This window comes from Hemicordylus capensis, chromosome 10 (assembly GCF_027244095.1).
Source record: "Hemicordylus capensis ecotype Gifberg chromosome 10, rHemCap1.1.pri, whole genome shotgun sequence".
Lineage (NCBI taxonomy): Eukaryota > Metazoa > Chordata > Lepidosauria > Squamata > Cordylidae > Hemicordylus > Hemicordylus capensis.
In genome coordinates, this window is record NC_069666.1 from 17,688,500 (window position 1) to 17,708,912 (window position 20,413).

General features: G+C 45.7%; 2 protein-coding genes across 5 annotated transcripts in view; one reads left to right on the forward strand and one right to left on the reverse strand.

Moving 5' to 3' along the window:
* Positions 1-7,867, reverse strand: part of NPTN (neuroplastin) — a 57,823-nt gene extending 49,956 nt beyond the window's left edge. The window contains exon 1 of the mRNA XM_053273099.1: positions 7,571-7,867. Coding sequence (XP_053129074.1) covers positions 7,571-7,664 — 94 coding nt within the window. The 5' untranslated portion in view covers positions 7,665-7,867. The remainder of the gene's footprint in view (positions 1-7,570) is intronic.
* A 95-nt stretch (positions 7,868-7,962) lies between these two features.
* The window catches only part of CD276 (CD276 molecule), a 49,054-nt gene continuing 36,603 nt past the window's right edge, over positions 7,963-20,413 (forward strand). For 3 of the 4 annotated variants that reach the window (XM_053273102.1, XM_053273103.1, XM_053273100.1), the window contains exon 1: positions 10,874-11,124. In XM_053273102.1, coding sequence (XP_053129077.1) covers positions 11,103-11,124 — 22 coding nt within the window. In that variant the 5' untranslated portion in view covers positions 10,874-11,102. Of the gene's footprint in view, positions 8,686-10,873; positions 11,125-20,413 lie in introns of those variants that run through there. The other variant, XM_053273101.1, reaches the window with a different exon arrangement.

Sequence of the window (20,413 nt, forward strand, 5' to 3'; positions counted from 1 at the left end):
GTTTTAAGTGTTATAAGTTTTAATTTTGTAAACCACCTAGAGTTTTTTATACTAGGCGGTATATAGATTCAATAAATACATACATAAATGAATAAATAATATTTCAGGCTGGAAGAACCTCTGGTTCCATGATGTGTGTGAACCCACCCAAAATCAGCTCTACCAAGAAGCCATTGCTACTAGTTTTCATTAGGGATGTGCACAGAAGCGGACCTGTGCACTCCCGGCAGGTGGGGGGTGGTTGCTTTAAGGAGAAGGGCGGGTGTCCTTACCTCCCTACTACTGCTGCTGCCAAAACCACTGAAGCAGGGCAGCTGAGTACCTTCTTGCCGCTCCAGTCAGCGTAATACTGGAAGTGGCCGGTGCATAGCACCCCACCCCTCACTTCCAACCCGGCTCAAACACCGCCATTTTGAACTGGTTCAGCACACCAGAAAAGGTGCACCGAACCAGTTCCTTGCACACCCCTAATTTTCATCACATACCCTATTCATCACATACCCTAGTTGTGTCACTATCTGAATACCTGGCTCTTTAGAGGTATACTTAACATTTTCCAAACAAAGATTTAAATTTTTTCTGATCAGAAAGGTCAAACTGAGCCTGATAAATTAGGGGAGGGAAGATTTTACGTCAATCTTCTACAACTCCATACTCGATGTATTCCTCAACCTTAATGAGGTCAATTGTACTGTAATGTTTCATGCCTTCAAAACTATTTTTTTTGTAAATTGTAGCTTATTCTCCAGTGGTAGAATTTTTTGTTTCACTGAATGGGAAACTGACCACCACCTTATTCAGTCTTTTTTTTTTTAACATACAAAAAGTGACCCCATTATTTTTGCTGCCGTTCTATTCCTGTACTGCCAGAGGGGAAAACTTAATGAAGTGTTGTCTTTTTTCTTTGCAGCCGGTGCCATTTTTAAGGCAACTCATGCAGGTTCTTGTTTCTGTTACTTATTTGGAGTACATTCAACCAACATTAAATAAGTACACTTTTTGTTAAGATGACAGTTAGACTATAATGATTGCAAACAAAAGGCTTATAAGGAGAGTAAAAAATCTTTGTTTCATAGAGCAAACTCTAAAATACTACTGCATTAATCCAAGGACGATGATTCAACTTTCTCATTTGTGGGTTTCCCCATTTACTCCAGGGTAGGTCTAACTATACAGCCCCCAGGTCACATGATTATGAAGTGGCACACCAAGAGTGAGCTTGTCAGAAATCTGTGAACAGCTCAGAGTCTCCACAGCACATCTACAAGTATCTGGAGCACGCGTATAGAAGTCGTTCAAGTGAACAGTGATGAAGAGATGTGCCAGAAGGTCTGCAGAAGATGATATGATGGGTGTATTCTCAGCGCATCCCCTTTATAATCATATATGAATTATGCATTCCTCTGCATTTTAGGGCTTTTAAAATAATAATCACTTTAAATTAGCGGGCAATTTTCTTGGGGGACAAAAGAACTGTGACATGTTGAATCTCTTGGATCTCTCAGTTACTTTCAATACCAGTGTTTGTGAGAATGAGTGTGCCTGGATTCTTTTAAAAAGTTAACCTGGGTACAGGCCCTGTCAAATGCAGGATACAGAAAGGAAGAGTACTACTTTATAGTGCATGCAAGCTGGCTTTAATCTGCTTGCATGCAGATCAGGAGCAAACCCGAAAACCGAAGCTAGGACTCGCATGCCAGGTTCAGAGAAGGGGAGCGAAGAGTATAGGTCAAGTATTCCCAATACTGGGAACACTTCACACAGTAATCATTGCCGGACAACTGCATCTCCACACCAGCCGTCTGTTCCTACAAGAAATGGGTGAACAAATATTTCAAGGAATTTCAGAGCTGGAAGAGACCTTAGAGATCAATACTGCATTTATTCAATACTTGAACCTCAAGTTCAACAGATAGCTGGAAAGAAAGCAGAGTCGGGATTTTCTATCCATAACTATGCTTGCCAAACTAAGAGCCAATGTGGTCCAGTTGACAGGCATGAACTTAAACTTGTGTTTAAGTTCTATGAACCCTTACCTGGTCATTCTACAGTAAACAAGAATACTATCTACTTCACAGAGCTGTACAAGCTAAAGAAATATTCCTCCCACTGAGCCTTAATGGAGGAAATCATAATCGATTTTTAAGACTTCGGAGAAAACCATTAAAATGCATGCAGCCTAAGTACTGCAGTTTCAGAAATGTGGACTGCACTTCAATTCAGACTGCACTCACCATCAGCAAGGGACTGTATAAAACTGTTGGGTTGTTGTTTTTAGAAAGTACAAGACACAATATTCAGAAATCTTGTGTTAAATCCATTCAGTCAAATAATATTCAATTATAATAGAACCAAATAAGCTAGGATTTTACAGCATTTCCTTGTAAAGTGCTTCGTTTTAAGTCCAAAAATTCTCAAATGTGGGTCCCCAATGTTGGACTACAACTCCCATAATTCCCCACTCTAATAGTCCAAAGGCCACTGTGGCTGAGATGATGCAAGTTGTAGTCAATACCTGGGGGCCATGTTTGAGAAACCCTGGATTAATAAAACATAATGCAAATTTCTCATAATGCCCTAAATTATTTTTATGTCTCAAGATACTACAAGACTCTTGGGTAATATGGATCCTGAATGTAAGTACCTTAGGGATCCTGAAGCAGATCTGGGGCACTCCACCACACTTCATAAAAACAACTGTCAGGGCCAAGAGGCTGCTTCCCTTAATACAGCAGAGGGGCTCATTCAATTACTATTTCCAATCACATGCCTTAACATCAGCTTCTCAAATCCTTCAATTATATTAGCAGTCCAGGTGTCGAGACAGATGGACAGAATGGAATTCGAAGTTTGTCAGTACTGGCATCAAGAGAGAAAAGAATCTGGAAAAAGGCACTGTGGCCTTAAGTTAGAAGAAACCAAGCTTGAATGCTAGATATTTAGACAGGTACACAGCCATTCTGGCATGCAAAATGACATAAAGAGCAGATTGTGGGAAAAGGACGTCCCTGCTGGTCTTCAGCTAAAGGGAGCTTCATTCAAACCAGATAAAGGAATTACAGCTAAGCAAGATGTGGAAGGATGGTGTGGATAAGTAGATGGTGAGAAACACTCTAAAGCTCACCTCCTTTTGATCGCCTACAATGTCTTGCAATTTTTGTGAAAAAATTACAGCTGAATTTATACTTAAGTTTATCATCCCCACTGCACACGGAACACCCACATAAATGCTGAAGGATCAATACTTAAGTATTTGCATTTTTAGTGAACATTTTACCAACCTCCAATTCTACTCTGGAGTAAAAGATTATGATCACGTTTTATTGCTGGCATGCAAATTCAGGAAGTAATCTCATTAGCAATAGAAATGGAGAAAAAACCAACCAACTCCTTCAAGGCAGTGCCCACATTCTTTCTGCCAATCCTCACTAATCACGAGTTAACAATGCACACCAAGTAGTCTGTACAGTGACATAACTGAAGAAGTTTTAGGAGTTTCAGCAAAACCTGCAGCCTAAGCATTATTTTAACAAATCAGGAAATTTCAAGTCAATTTTTGTAACAGCCATTCCTGGACAATTTACTTTAAAATAATATTAATCCATAACATTTCACAATAATTTGAAATCTTCATTTTCTTCCTAAAGATACAAGATTTTTTATTTGATCCAAGCATGTTCTGTGCCAGGGGACTGCAGAATAGGGTTTCTCCAGACTGATCTCACCTTTCTGATGTAGTCCACTGCCTCTCCTGCAGCTATTTGCTCACTGTACAAAGCAAGGTAAAGGTAAAGTGTGCCATCAAGTTGATTTCGACTCCTGGCGCCCACAGAGCTCTGTGGTTTTCTTTAGTAGAATACAGAAGGGGTTTACCATTGCCTCCTCCCGTGCAGTATGAGATGATGCCTTTCAGCATCTTCCTATATCACTGCTGCCCGATATAGTACCAGCGGGGATTCAAACCGGCAACCTTCTGCTTAGTCAAGCAAACATCCCTTCTATTTCACCCTAACAAATCAGATGCCACCACATTATACAAAGCCTACAGAAAAATGAATCATTTAACTCAAATATGACAAGACAGTTCACCTCATTTTACCCAAATGACCCACATTTACCCCAAGTGTTCAACTATGAACACCTAAGAATAAAATGTTCATATCTTTATTTCATCAGCAGCTATGACAAAGAGCTAGAATATATCCAAATTGCACAACTGCTGGCATTTTAGAAAGTTTCTTAAAAACAAACCAGTTCCCATCACATTTCGGAGCCATGTCTATGCCAGTTTCAAAAGCTCAGTCTAAGCATACAACTTTCACCTTAAATGGCTAGAGAATGCTTCTGCAGCCTAGTTCAAATCTGGCAGGGTCTCAATTTGTTTTACACTTCTAAACATTTACTTTCAAATACTGAAGATCTTCTCCATTCTACCTTTCTTTTTCTTAATCAATATGATTTTTAATTATAAAAGACTCATTTGTATAACACTTTTTAAAATGACTTAGCATGCATTATCTTGATGTAATCCTTACAAGAATCTGGTAAGCGAAGTGTTTTCAACCTTGGACCTCCAGATGTTGTCTACAACCACTGGTCCCTTTAACAGGGATTCCCAGATGTTGTTCACTACAACTCCCAGCATTCCCAGCTGCAATGGCCTTTGGCTAGGGATTCTGGGAGTTGTAGTCAACAACATCTGGGGATTCCCTATTAGAGGGAACACTGTCTACAACTCCCATCCTCCCCATTCAGCCCATTGTGGCTGAGGATGGGAGTCCAAGAACATCTGAGGACCAGGTTTGAGAACCCCAAAGCCATCAGAAGAGCAAAAGCCATCCAGTGACTGTTGCTGGTGTCTATCTTATGTTTCCTTTTAGAATATGAGCCCTTTGGGGACAGGGAGCCATCTTTTTTATTTATTATTTCTCTGTGTAAACCGCCCTGAGCTATTTTTGGAAGGGCGGTATAGAAATTGAAATAATAATAATAATAATCAGAAGGTCAGAAGAACTGTGTGACATCTTCATCTCCCTGTGGCTTACAGGAAGCACAAGAACATTTTAATACAATTGTGTTTTACTTTTTTGAGATCACCTTGTGAGGCATTGTGCCTAAAACGGCAAGATAAAGTCAACACAAACTGGGAAGCAAAGGCTGAGGCAAGTGGCTTACTTAAGGCCACCAAGGAAGTTCATTACCGAGCTGGGATCCATACCAGAGAAGTCTCAATTCATAGCTCAGTTTCTTGATCACTATTCCAGGGCTAGCCAACCTTGGCTCTCCAGCTGTTGCTGACTCTATACCTCCCATCCCAAGCTGCAATTTATTGTGGCTACAGATGGGAGTTGTAGTTCAGCAACAGCTGGAGAACCAAGTTTGCCAACCCCTTTACTACCCTATGACAACTGCCAAAATCAGAAGGAAACCACAAAAACTGCACTCGCTGCACAGAGCAAACAAGTCCCTTGAATACATCATAAATAAATGAGAATATATTTTCAAAGATTCAGAAATATACCAAACACCTGCAACATTAGGAATTATTGTTCTTTTAAATATATATTTTATAGAGAGAAAGTCAGGAACCTTGAATTTCAGTACCAATTCTGAAGTTTCCAGTGGGCAGCATCCAGACTAGTTAGTCATGACTAAACACCACTGATATCTATGAGTCTTGATTAACTTAAGCACTGCCCAGAGCTATTTGGATGGGGTAAAGTGTGCCGTCGAGTCGGTGTTGACTCCTGGCGCTCACAGAGCCCTGTAGTTGTCTTTGGTAGAGGACTTTGGTAGAGACTACAGGAGGGGTTTACTATTGCCATCTCCTGCTCAGTACGAGATGATGCCTTTCAGCATCTTCCTATATTGCTGCTGTCTGAAATAAGTGCTTCCCATAGTCTGGGAAACATACCAGCAGGGATTACACCAGCAACCTCTGGATTGCTAGTCAAGTCATTTTCCCCGCTGTGCCATTGGGGGGCTGGGGGTTATACATGCAATAAATAAATAAAACTTTGTCATGACCAATGTAAATCTGGATCCTGCCCAATTAGATTAAAGACATTGTTTTCAAATGCCACACTACTGATACACATGCTCTGGATGGCAAAAAAACCCACCCCCAAACCAACAAAAAACCCCAGGATGTTATACTTCAATGTACTTTCATTAAGCTGCAGTGCCTTCCCCATGCATGCTGGGCTTGCAGTCTCCTGGCTCTGCTAATGACATAATGCACTTGGGTGCAAACTCATACTGACACACCTTACTAAATTTCCTGCAGCACTCTTAAGAAGAAGAATAAACAGTCAGGTTTTCCATTCCAGACATATCTGAAGGACTCTTTATAGTAGTTGCTAAGAAACAAATTCTATTGCATGACAAATCATTTAAGAGACGCTTGATGGTTACAGATGCAGTAGGCATACAGTGATGTTCCATCTTACCAAGAGAACCTCAGACACTACTTAAGAGTTGCACATCATCAGAGGCTCCATCAATAACAAGAAACTCAGGAAAACAGCTACAGCTAAAGCTCACAGCTACAGGCTGCTTTTATTTCAAACCATTACACACTGAAGGACTGTTACTGCCATGTCTTCCCAGCTTTATGCCAAAGCTCTTCAGATGCATTGTGAAAGAAATCCTTGGAGAAGTGAAAGCGAAAACCTATAAGGAAGTTATGAAAATGCAGATTCATATCTACTAGCAGAGGCAGCCAACAATTTCTGCATGGAAAGGAATACTTCCTCTCCACGGTGCCTTACTGATTTTGGAGAAGCAGCAGTTTCTTCAAGTTGTCAGCTGATGCCACTCATTATATCACACAACATAACTATATACATTTTGATGTCTTGGATTTACAGCCCTCTTATTCCTCTCCTCTCATCCAACCCACCTTTGGGGAATCTTCCCTAGTCTGCCACAACACATCCTCTGCTTTCCCAGGCTACCTTCCTACTGCACAGCTGCATCTTTTCTTTCTTCAATTGCACCTTCACCCCACCCCGCTCGAGACAACACGGTTCCTCATCCTCCCACGTTTGTACCTCACAACCACCCTGTGAGAAGCCACCCCGAGTGCCACTCGGCGAAGATCACCTCAGCAAGCTTTGGGGGCCAGGTCGGGCCTCTCCACCACCACCACGAACAGGAGCGCCCGCCACCTTTCCATGCACAGCTCCCCGCGGGCCCTTGCAACACCCCCCCTTTTTTGGGGGGGTAGGCTGGCGCTCTGCCCATTGCACCAAGGAAGAGGAGGCGGGGAAGCGGCCAAGGTCACGCAGTGAACTTTGGGGCTGAGCAGGCACCCGAACCCAGGGCTCCTAGGCCAGCCCTCTAACCACTACAGCACCCTGCCTGAGCCTCCCCTTTGCATGTCTCTCTCTCTCTCCCACACACACACCACCCCGGTACCCTGCAACCCCCCCCGCGCCTCCCCCACAGCCCACTCTGATTGGTCTCTCTTCCCCCCCCCGCGCCACTGCGCTGCTCCCGCCCCCTGCGGCCTCCGCCAGCCCCTCCATGCCTCCCACTCCCCGCCAGCCACGCCGCCCCCCGCCCTCACCGTTCTGTGCGGCAGCCGGCGTCGGAAAAAGGCTCCCCGCCGCAGCCAAGAGGAGTAAGAGAGCCGCGGGGAGAGGCCCGGCGGCACCCCGCATCGTCCTTGTCTAGAGCTGGCTCCGGGGGAGGGAGAAGGGAGGGAGGGACGGGGATGGGAGGAGGAGGAGGAGGAGGAAGAAGAGAAGGAGATGGGAGAGAGGCGGAGGAGCAGGCGCCACGCGCGGGTCCGGGCTCCGACTCCGCGCCGTCCTTCTGTCGCCTTCCGCCTCCCCTCACAGCACCGGAGCTCCTCCAGCCGCAGCGCCCAGCTCTCGCGAGAACCCAGAACACTTCTCGCGAGGGCGCCCGTGGGAGGGTAGCGAAGGGGAAAGGGCCGGCAGGTGGGGGAGGCGGAAGCTCCGCCCACATACGGCCCTTTGGAATCACGTGACGAAGCCCAGCGTCTGAGCCTAGGATGGAACAAGAAGAGGGCGGAAGAGGAGAGGTGGGGGGGGGGGTCGCCTCGTCATCCTGCGCCGCCAGTTTCCCGCTGTTAAAGGAACGGGAGAGGAGAAAATCACCCTCAATAAATAAATAAAGCCCGTAGTGGCTCACACCGGCTTCCCTCAGCAAGGCTGCCACATATTTCTCATGATGCAGTCAAGTAGAAGGTTCCCAGTTCCCTCCCCGGCAGCACCTCCCAGATAGGGCTGGGAGAGGCCCCTACCTGCAACCTTGGAGAAGCCGCTGCCAGTCTGTGTTGACAATACCGTGTTGTCTTCCACGCCTCTGGACAAATTAATTCCCTCACCCAAGTCATGGGGAGAGGGCAAACACAAACGAATGCAACAAGCCATTCAGCATCTTTTCCAGATCTGCGTCATTGAACTGGTACCCCACCACCCCCTGCCCCCGAAACATTGCCAAGGGGTGTATTGGATCCTGTTCATCATACTGAAGAAGAACAGATAATGGAGGACCAGTCTGGATCCGAAGTATATCTGATCACTTCCTGAGAAAAAGGGGCTTCTGTATGGAGACTACACTCCATCCTGATGGCGTTCCGGAAGGGGACCTCCTCACATCAGTAGACTTAAAGGAGGCTTACCTCTGCATCCCCATTCATCCCCAAGGCAGAAGGTACCTTTGTTTTGCGGAGAATGAATATGTGCCTGGACTATATCAATAGAGCCTGAACATGGGAGACTCATGTTATGGAACGCTCCTGCACATTGGGATCTCGTGAGCAGAGGGCATGGCCAGTGGGGATTGCACAGGTCTACAGATCTATCCCTGAAACCAAAGCAGTTTTTATATGATTAGCTTCACTGCCTCTCCCAATGGCCTAACTGTACATTGAGCTGCTTTGGAGCCAGCGAGACAGAAATGCCAATACATTTGCTAAACGTTTTTAATTACAATGAAATAAAGGCAATCAGCCCAGGAGCATCCTACAGTATCCGAGAGGATGTCATTGCTAGTCAGTCATTACTGAGATTCCAAATTACTGAGAGTGCCCAGCAGCCATTCAGTCACTGATAGTATAAAGGCCAGTTTGCTGCTGTGTATTGAATTTTTATCTCCTAACTTGCCAGTTGAATCTGTCTGGCAAAACAGTCTGGATTTCTCAATTTTGTTAGCATGTATCCAATTCATAATTGTGATCTACTGCATAGTTACTCAGTGATACCCACTGGAATTAAAGGGATTTATTTCCAAGATAGTGTGCACAGGATTCCAGCCTCAGTATTTTAAATATGTTGGCTGTGAAAACTGCTGGAATTGGAATGTAGTAGTTAGGAACATGGGTGTCCATGGGGGGGAGGAGGAAGGAGCAGCTCCCCTGCCCCTGGATTTTGAATTAAAGAGAACTCTCTACCTCACAGCCCCAATCACTGCTTGCTTGCTTTTAAGTTTCTTTGTCTCTCCAGCTACAATGTTGCAACCAGAAACCTGATCTGACTTTAAGCTCTTTGTGTAAATTTGTAAATTTGCCTAAAGCAGGTTATCTTGCAAATATCTCCCTGTCTATCCCCTATTGTTTGCTGTGGCCTAACCCTATTGTTTGCTGTGGCAAACAATAGGTTGGTAGCTAAAGATTCCATTTATTTATTCATTTATGTATTTAACATATTTCTATACTGCCCGAACTCACTTCTCTTCCATTTATTTCCTCTCTGTGAGACAAACCATCAACATTCTCTCTGAAATTTACATTCAGAGAGCTTTGGAGGGCTGGAGGCATGCAGAGTGCTTAGCTGGCTTCCAGATTACCTGGCTGTGGTAGGAACCAGAGCTCACTGTGGGACACACAGAACAATGCAGAAAAATTGAATTGTTTGCTTAGACTGGGTTAAATGCAGGTTGTTTGCTAAGACTGGGTTAAAAGCTATAATTTTCAAACGTCATCTTTCTCTGCAGTTGTCCCCTTTGCTAAGCAGACAGGGTCTGCCTTGGTTGCATTTAGATGGGAGACTACATCATGTCTGAGCACTGTAAGATATTTCCCTAGGGAATGGAGTGGCTCAGGGATATTTCCCTAGGGAATGGAGCAGAAAGTTCCAAGTTCCCTCCCTGGCATCTCCAAGATAGGGCTGAGAGCAGGGCAGTCCTTAGGGCATGGCAAGCAGGACGACTACCCCGGGCCCCACTCTTTTAACCCCCATTAGAATTAACTGGAAGGGGCATCCCGCACTGGCTGATTTGCCCCAGGCCCTGCACCCCGCCAGGTCTCTCTAAGGGCGGCCCTGGCTGAGAGAGGCTCCTGGCTGCAACCTTGGAGGAACTGCTGCCAGTCTGGGTAGACAAGCCTGAGCAAGATGGACTAATGGTCTGACTTTGTATATGGCAGCTTCCTATGTTCCTAAAACACCATTTACAATATAACAATATATAGTACAATCGACACTCAGGGTTTTGCCAACTGCTTCCTTACACAGCTTGCAATGTACCAAACTTTTGCCACCTTGGTGGATCCATTAATCTCACTGTCGGACAAAAGGAGAGACACATAAAAGGTGGTCTTCTTGTTGTTGTGAGCTGCCCCCAGCAGTACTGCCCTGGAGGGGTATGGAGTATACATATCTTAAATAAATAATAAAAACGAATAAAATTGCCCCCTCTTCCATTTCCTTCTGAGGCCCAGCCCTAGACTATCCCCGAACTGAATGCAGACGCCTTGCATCTCTTTCCCTCCCTCCTCGCCTGTAGTAGAAGGCCAAGCTGCGCTCCCACCCCTCTCAGCCCACTGTCCCCTTCGAACCGGAAGCCAAGGGATACCCGTGTTCCTCTGCTCTTTCCTAGCTCTATGCCTTTCCTGGCCGCTTCCTCTCTTCCAAGGGTGGCTTCTCGCCGCCCAAGGGAGCACAGACTTCTCCCGATCGGCGCCTGCGAGGGCAAGGAACTACCCCAAGAGTCACGACGCGCCACGGAAACCCGCCCTAGATTACAGGCGCTCCAAGGAAAGGGCGGGGAAAGTAGACGAGGAGGGGGGAAAAGGGAGATTCTTTGAACGAACTTCGAGGCGCTCTGTTGCTCCCAGCGCAGCTCGGAAAGGCATGACTCGCCCTCTCTGGCAGGGTAGGTGCTTACTTGGTTTTTGTCTGAACGGCAGGCGGACGGGGCTCGGTCGGAGAGAAAGCAAGCCCCGGGCAAGTAACCTTCTGCCGATCCACACCGCAGATCTGGCTTTTTGCCCCTGAAAAAGTGTCCAGGGTCGCTGATTCCTGAGCCTGCTCAATTTTGTCGTTTTTATTGGGTGTGTTTGCTACGTGGGATGTTGCTCTGCTTTCATAGTCTCCAGTGGCGAACTTATACATATTGATAGTATTATTTAATTCTTGTTAACGGTTTATTTCTCTTTCCTTTGTAAAGAAACGGGAGAAAACTTCCCTCCACAATGTGCGGGCAGTCTTCCCTGCCTTTCGCATGGAAGGATTTGATAGAATGCAATATGGCTAGAACGGGATGAAAGGAGTTGAGTTAGGATAGTGGAAAGGGGACAAGTGGGGAAACTGAGAAAGGCATCAGGGTGGATAGCTAAGTTATGAGCCTTCTCTAGCCCATGTAATTATTAAATCAAATCGGGTCCAAGATCAGCATAAGATAGAACAGCATGATTCAAAATAATTTGATAATAAAAACAAATTATGGAACCATAAACTATATTACTATAAAATTGCTACTCTGGTAATATAAAGCTGATTTGATTTGATTCATGCAATTAATAATTAAGGAGCTCTCTTCTTTGGGTCTCCAGATTTTGTTGAACTACAGTTCCCATGATCCCCGGCCACGTTGTCCAACAGCATCTGGGGATCCAAAGTTGAGAGTATCGGCAGTAATCAATGCAATTTTTTTTTCAATCCAATTGAAAGAAAAGGTTCCAATTCGTTCATGTTCTCCCAGCATTCCTTTTTCTACCCCCTGTTCATCCAGCACTTTTGTTAGCTGCCTTGGAGAATTTTAATCAAAAGGTGGGTATATGGATGGTTTTGGTTGTTTTCTTTCTCTCCACCGTCTCATCTTTATATTTTTGTGATTGGATGACCACCGGTGTACCCCATGCAGTCACCCTGTAGATTTATCGGCAACTCTGTATTGTATTGTTCTTCATTGTAAAGCCTTGAAGCTAGTGTTGGTCCTGAGGAGAGGAGAGCTGGTCTTGTGGAAGCAAGCATGACTTGTCCCCTTAGCTAAGCAGAGTCTGCCCTGGCTGCATATGAATGGGAGACTTGATGTGTGAGCACTGGAAGATATTTCCCTTGGGGATGGAGCCGCTCTAGGAAGAGCATTTAGGTTTCACGTTCTTTCCCTGGCATCTCCAAGATAGGGCTGAGAGAGATTCTTGCCTGCAGCCTTGGAGGAGCCACTGCCAGTCTGTGTAAACAATACTGAGCTAGATGGACCAATGGTCTGACTCGGTATATGGCAACTTCCTATGTTCCAGTGCTTTCTCATAGAGCTGTTAAGGGAGGGCTCCTTCTCTCTTTAAGGGTCCTTCCAGCACTGAGAAAATCATAGTATTGTGTGGAGGTCAGCATGGTGGTAAATGGTTTCACAAGGAAGGCTTTTTGCTGGTGGCCACGCTTGAAAAATAGTGAAGAACATGGCTGTATCATGTCTACACACAAACACACCCCTAACCGTAAAAGAGCTTGCATCTTGCAAGCATTCCTCCTGTATTGTGGATATCTGGTCTTGTGCAAGCAAGCATGATTTGTCCCCTTAGCTAAGCAGGGTCTGCCCTGGTTGCAAATGAATGGGAGACTTGATGTGTGAGCACATCCATTAGGGGATGGAGCTGCTCTGGGGAGAGCATCTAGGTTCCAAGTTCCCTCACTGGCATCTCCAAGATGGGGCTGAGAGAGATTCCTGCCTGCAACCTTCAAGGAGCTGCTGCCATTTTGTGTAGACAATACTGACCTAGATAGACTATGGTCTGACTCAGTATATGGCAGCTTCCTGTTCCTATGTACCACAAAATGACTATGCATTCTGCCTTCACTCCTTGCTGAATGAAAATGAATAGAAGAGCTGCTTTCTTTTGAGGATGTGATAGTGTTGCAATATTTTTCATGTGTTTTGATTTGTGAAGCAATTTTCATGGGAATGCAACACAGATTGAAACACAGACAAGTGAAAAAACTAAACACTAAACCCATTTTCATTTTCCCAGCAACTTTCCTGAACATTAAGGGCAGCACGATGCCTGTAGCAGTGATCAGCACTATAGGAATTTCCAGATGTTGTTCGCCACAGTATCCCGAGCTGCAATAGCCTTTGGCTGGGGACTATGGAAGCTGTAGTCAACATCATCTGGGAATCCCTGTTAGAGGGAACACTGATGATCAGTAGCCCAGGGCTACATAACTTGGGCCTCCTGTATGGTATGGAAGGAGAGCTGGTTTTGTGGTAGCAAGCATGAATTGTCGCCTTTGCTAAGCAGGGTCTGCCCTGTTTAAATAGAAAACTACATGGGGGAGCATGGTGTGATTTGTTTGTGTGCAGCATTGAAAGGGGTGCAGAGGTTGGGCTTGAGGTTGAAATAGTTGCAGAGTTCTTTTTAAACCAACAGCTGGGGGGAAGCTAACAAACCCCTGCTAACTTGGCAAAGAGGCACCTTTTAATGTGGTGATCCTCTTTATTTAGCAGGGGGGAGAGTAACTGGCCCTATCCACCCCCAGCACAGGACCTCCAGTCATTGTTGCTGGTGTCTATCTTATGTTTCTTTTTAGATATTGAGCCCTTTGGGGACAGGCATCCATCTTATCTTATTTATTTATTATTTCTCTCTGTAAACTGTTCTGAGCCAGTTTTGGAAGGGTGGTATAGAAATTGAATGAATGAATGAATGAATGAAATTGAATGAATGAATGAATGAATGAATAAAATAAGGCATGCGCACGTGCTCACAAGTTTTTTTTTAATGTCCATTCAGTAAATTTTAGATCCCGCTCAGGTTGACTCAGGAAGGCCCCACCTTGAATTCATGTGCATGCACACTGCCTTCATACTGCCACCAAGAACAAAACTCATTCCGTACACAGATGAAAGAAATTAGAGAGAACACTGGACAGAAGCTTCAAAACTTTAAGTTCAGGATAATATGTAGTCACATAGGAAGCTGCCTTCCTATGTAGTCACTGAGTGAGACCATTGGTCCATCTGGCTCGGTATTGTCTGCATCAGGGGAACCCAACAGAGGTATTACCGGTAGTATCCCCAGGGGTACTTGATGGGCTCCCAAGGGGGTACTTGGAGCACTCCTGTTCCCCCACACTGCCGCTGTGCCATTTGTTCCCCATCCTCAGATCACTGGCTTAAAGTTGATGCGTCCTCAGTGATGTGTCCACTGCGGAAGGGGAGAGAGGAGGGTGAAGGCTACAGCATGAGGATGGCTACATGCTGATGCTCTGTTTACCCCTCCCCTGGCTGACAGACTTCAGAAAATTAGCACTGAGTACTCCCAATGAAGTGGCCACCTAATGACGCAGTGGGGAAGTAACCTGCCTAGAGAGCAGGAGGTTTGAATCTCCACTGGTGTGTTTCCCAGACTATGGGAAACTCCTATATCGGGCAGCAGTGATATAGGGAGATGCTGAAAGGCATCATCTCAAACTGCACGGGTGGAGGCCATGGTAGACCCCTCCTGTATTCTACCAAGAAACCACATGGCTCTGTGGTTGCCAGGAGTCGACACCGACTTGATGGCACAGCCTTGCCTTTCCTACTCTCAATGAAATTAATCGGACAAGTAAATTTGTCCCATCATGTGTTAATGAGTAACTTAATCTGGATGAAAGCCAATGACTGGAATAGCCTGTCTCATAAACTGTGACACTTAAATTTGTGTACAGTTCATATATTTCTACTATATATAAAATACACACACATACGAAATCTCTATGGGGTACCTGAGGTGAAGGCTTGCAACAGAAGGGATACACTTGTTAAAAAGGTAGGGGAGGGGGGTTGAGAACTAGGGATGTGCACAAACCAGTTTGGAGGCCCTTTTACGGGCCTCCGAACTGGTTCAGTAGACCAGCGGGGGGGGGTAGCTTTAAGGACGGGGGTGGGTGCGCACACACACCCCTCTGTGTTTCTTTCTCCAGCGCTCTGTAAAAATAGTTCGTCAGGGCGGCAGCATGATGAACTATTCGTCATGTTGCTGCCCCATTGCCCCTCCTTGCTGCCCCATTGATCCTCTGATTGGAAGTGCCCAGTGTGCACAATGCATCATGACCCAGCTATGCAGGTTCCCACTATGCAGGTGTGGCAGCCTCCAAAATGGCCACCACGCCAGGGAATAGGCCCAGAAAGGGCTGAAGATGCCTGAACCAGGCAATTTTTGGAAAAAGGAAGGCCGGCAGGGGGAGTGGGAACCTCTGTGGAATCCTCCATCACCTTGGAGAAGCCCCCCAAAGGGGGGAAGTTTAAAAATTAAAAAAAATAAATGTTTGATGCACCCCCAAACTGGGTCTGTTTGTATTCTGTCTGGGGTTGAGCCAAACCGGGGGTGGTTTGGCTCAACCCCGAACCTTCGAACCAAACCAGTTCAATATTGAATCGGTTCGGATTTGAACCTACAACATCAGCCCTACTCGTTGCTCCTTGTTCCACAAGAAATTCCTTTTTATCAGGCAAGAAAATGAGAATCTTCCTACTGCACATACCTGTTCCCTAAACAGAATTTTTCTTATTTAATGAGCTAATCACTTAACCTAGTGAAACAGACCTGTCTGTCTGATTCAGGCTCCTGGTGCATGGCCTTGCAGCAGCTGACCCTGGAGCCAGCCTCTCTGTGTTGGATGCACAAGGAAGCCAGTTGTGGAGCATTGCTGCTGTCTATGTACTGTATAAGTAGTGCACGTTGCAATGCCACCTGGCATTTGATGACCTCTGACAGCTCATCTACCATGTGGTCTGTGTCCAGTGGCTCCACATGCAGCACAGCCCACCTGCATGGGATGGGCTGGCTGCACCGTCACCACCAGCAGATGATGCCCCCTCTCTCCCCTGACCCCACCAGTGCACCATGAGGGACAGGAAAGCAACCTGCATCCCACTACAGTTGCTCCACAGATCTGTAGTGAAGTGCAAACTGGTGCCAGGCCCTACTGACTCCAGTAGCCCTGCCACAACCTCTCTGCATTCCCAGAACAGGGAGGGCATCACCCACCTACTGAAGGTGGTGAGTGAGGGGATCTGATAGTCAGGGACAGGCAGCTGGAGCAGCTGGCGAAAGCCCAGCAGGGCAGAAGGGGTTCACAGCAAAGGCAGGCACTGCCTGGCTTTAAATACAGTTTGAAGCTTCCTCCTTTTTGTCCCCCCCCCAACCAATGGGGGCAGAGTTGCCTGACAACACTCAGATTTGAGTGATAAGCCATCCAGGAGAAAAGAGATTTCTGGCCAATCAGAAGGCACTGGCAGAAAACCAATCCACAAGTGAGAAAACATGTAAACAGACCAGACAAAATGGAGGCTGCCACAATGTTTGGACCATCGAACCGGATTTGAACTGATTCAGTTCATACTGGATTGGGTTTGAACTTGGACCAGCCCCCTCTTTTCGGGGGCTGATCCAGTTTGAGGTTGAATCGGCCCAGTTCAAGTTGAACCCAATTTGAACCGAACCAGTTCCACACATCCCTAATATTTATTATTGCAACAACCCTGTGAGGCAGGTTAAGCTAAGAGAGAAGCCCAAAGTCACCCAGTGAGTTTCAAGACTGATGGAGGTTTGAGCTCTGGTCTCCTCGCGCCTAGTCCAACACTCTAACCATTACACCATGCTGGCTGTTTAGTCTATTCTAGTTTAAGTGCCATGGTTAAATGTCTAGGCTCCATGGTTCCCTGGCACCTGGGATTTGTCAAGCCCTGCCAGAATAGATCCTTAAATTATGGCATGTTTGCGGTTTCTTGATGGCTCCTTTGACGCCTTCTATCCAAACGTGAGTCCAGAAGGGCACAAGCTGTAAATTGGAGCTGCTGAATCAGCAGGTCTGGTGCTGACTAAGGCCTTCTGAGAGTCCCACAGCTTCCTGGATCTGTTCTCCAGAGCTGGCCTACCCTCCTCCCAAGTAGGCCCATTGGGAGGGAGGCCTTTCCCTCCAGAACTGGAGCTCTACCCCGATGAAGCATTGCCTCTACTCCTGGCAATTCAGCAACAGAGGGGGCCCTCTGAGAAAGGGGCAGGAGCTCCATGGGCGTGGGGGCACCAGGTATATAGTGCTCTAGGGCTCCTCAGAGGTGGGAGGACAGGCTCTGGCTGCTCCAGACCTGAAGGATCTGGTTAGCAGGCTCAGAGATCCAAGTTGGGGTGGGCTCCTCCTCCTGATTGAGTCTCCTCCAGGTCAGTGTCCAGGTGAACCCCAGATTCTTCTAAGTAGACTAGTTACAGGACGTGTCCTCTAGGTTAGGAGCAAGCATGTGGCAGCTGGAGCCCAGCAGTTTCTGCACCCTGTAGTCCCTCCCCCAAACCAAAACCGATGATTATGTTCTGTATCCAAAAAAGAATGCCCCATTGATTTTTCCCTTCAGAGTTTCCAGTGCAAAAATCAGTTTCTATTATGGCTTTGGCTGGAAGCCTCCAGTTCATTTCCCCACCTTATCTGCTCACTCCCAATGAACGCAAAGCCTAGAGGTCTCATTGTGCAGAAGGGCCAACAGATCAATAGAACAGCCAGATAGACAATTACTCTGCATCGACTTATTAAACACCAGTTGATTTGCAGTGGCCTGGAATAAAAAGTCTAATTGAGGATGTGCTGTAGTTCAGTGGTGGAGCATCTGTTTTGCTCAATTCCTGTTAGCATCTCCAAGTAGGTCTGGGAAAGACTCCTGCCCGAAACTTTGGAGAGCTTCTGCCAGTCATTGTGGACAATACCAAGTTAGATGGACCAAGGATCTGACTTGGTATGAGGCAGCTTCCTCTATAGGCCAGCTTTAGATTCTTGTGCTTTCTTCCAGGTTTGAAATGCAGAGAACTGGGGGTGGGGTGAGGAATAGCTCATTCATTTCTTCATGATTCTGTGAAATTGCGGACTTTCTGTCTCTAAAAGTACCTGAGAAAGGTATCAAAAGGTATCATTCAAGGTATCATTGGAAGAATGTACAAAGGTACCATTCCCCATGCTGAAATACATTTCCCCCACATTTTCTGGGAAATTAAGAACTTCCCCCCTGGAATTTTCCATTTTTTTTGGTAGTCTGAGCGATGCCTGGAATCTACCAGTGAAAACTGCATGTTCTGACTTTTGTGGTTTGTTCTGGGAGTTTCATGTCCGCCATTGAATGTGTGAAGCCCAAGCAGCTTTATAGATAGATAGATATGGAGTACTTGAGCTGAAGCTTTGGAATAGAAGGGGTAAGTGTGTTTAGAATGACTGGAAACCCCTGATCTGAATGAATGGGCAGATTCTATGTTGCATGCCCAACCGTCCTGTAAATGCAAAAACAGATCTACTGGCACAGCATGGGGTACCAATGGACAGTTGTTTACAAAGCTATCCTATTGCTTTTGGTTTTATTCCTGTTATATTTTTATTGACTCCTATAAATCTTAGCAGAATTGTAACCACCTGTGGTATAATACAGTTAATTGTAAGCTCCTTCCTTCCTTCCTTCCTTTTAGTGGTGGTGAACTTTTGAGATTTGGGCAGGCCCCAAGGAGCAGTAGTAGAGGTGGGGAAAAGCTATATTAAACATGGAACCAACTTTTGCTCAGAAGTGATTGTGCTTGTGGTACATGGCTTATATTTCCTTCCTTTTCCCCACCCCCATGTTCTGGGAATCTGCTAGTCAGGTTCATAAGTGGTTTGTGGGAAATCAGTACGTTGGTCAAAATAAGTAGCTGCATTATTCACATCAAATAAAGCTATATATTATGCACAAATGAATGTAATGAAGCTGCAGGTTTGTTTCTGAAACGAACAGGCATCTGGGGGAGTGGCAGAGGAAAGGACCGCTTAACCTTTTCCTTGCCAGTTTGTTTTTTGCTCACAATCACACCCCAACTGATTTTGTCTCCTTGGGGTTTCGGATGTGAGCTTATGCTTTGTGCACACAAAGGAATTTGATGTGTGTGCGTGCGTGCATTTATTTGGGAAATTCCTGGCATGTTTGCAAGTATGGCCAGCCTTGTGTCCATGGAGTCTCTTGGACAACTTGAGGCAGTATTGAGTAACCCTTTTCCTGCCAACTGATTTTTGCTCAAAATAACCTGCACTCAGTTCTCCACCAACGGATTCCAGATAGAAACCTAGGAAGCTGCCTTATACTGAGTCAGCCCCTTGGTCCATCTAGCTCAGTACTGTCTACTCTGACTGGCAGCAACTCTCCAAGGTTTCAGGCAAGAGTCTTTCCCAGCCCTACCTGGAGGTGATGCCAGGGACTGTACCTGGGACCAGTGTCTCTCTAATTTTTTTTTCCATCTGTGTGCGGAATGAGTTGTGTTCTGGGTGGCAGTATCAAGGCAGGGTGTGTGCACAAGCATTCAGAGCAGTGTTCCCTCTAAGAGGGATTCCCAGATGTTGACTACAACTCCCATACTCCCCAGCTGCAATGGCTTTTGCTTGGGGATTCTGGGAGTTGTAGTCAACAACATCTGGGAATTCCTCTTAGAGGGAACACTGATTCAGAGTGGGACCTTTTTGATTCCAACCTGAGCGGGATCTAAAATTAACTGAGTGGACATCAGAAAATGTGTGAGCACGCACACACACTTTAGAGGGAACACTGCCTGGGACCTCCTGCATGCAATGAACATGCTCTTCCAGTGATCTACAGTCGTCCCCACCCCATCCTCAGGGGCAATCGAGTGGGTTCTATGATTCAGACAGGAGCCCACTCTGGGTCACTGGGTCCTACAACATTGGGCAACAGCCACTGGAGGGTTGCTGTGTTGGAGTTGGATAGTGACAAGGCTAAGGTACATTTCGTGACATGGAAATTCTAGGAGATCCCGATTAAACCAATATCAATTTCCAAAAAGGAGATGATCACAACATGAAACAAAGCCCGATGTGTTTCCACCCAAGAGAGTCTTCTTCAGTGGCATCAATAAGAATAGTATGTATCTCCTAGTAATAAGGTATATGAATATTGATATCTGATAAGATATTATCAACTCTAGACATAAGTATATAGGGCTTATTCCTCTGGTGCTTGCTTCACCTTCTCCAGTTTGTGATTTGGGACATTCATCCCCATGGATTAGACTATGACATTTAAAGGGATTTTTGAATTTCATTTAGATATATTTACTACATTGTATATTTTAATGTGTTTGTGAACTTTTTTGAAATATATAGTATATTTCTTCTTATCATTCTCACTTATTTGTTGATTTGGATTCTTTGGTGGTTTC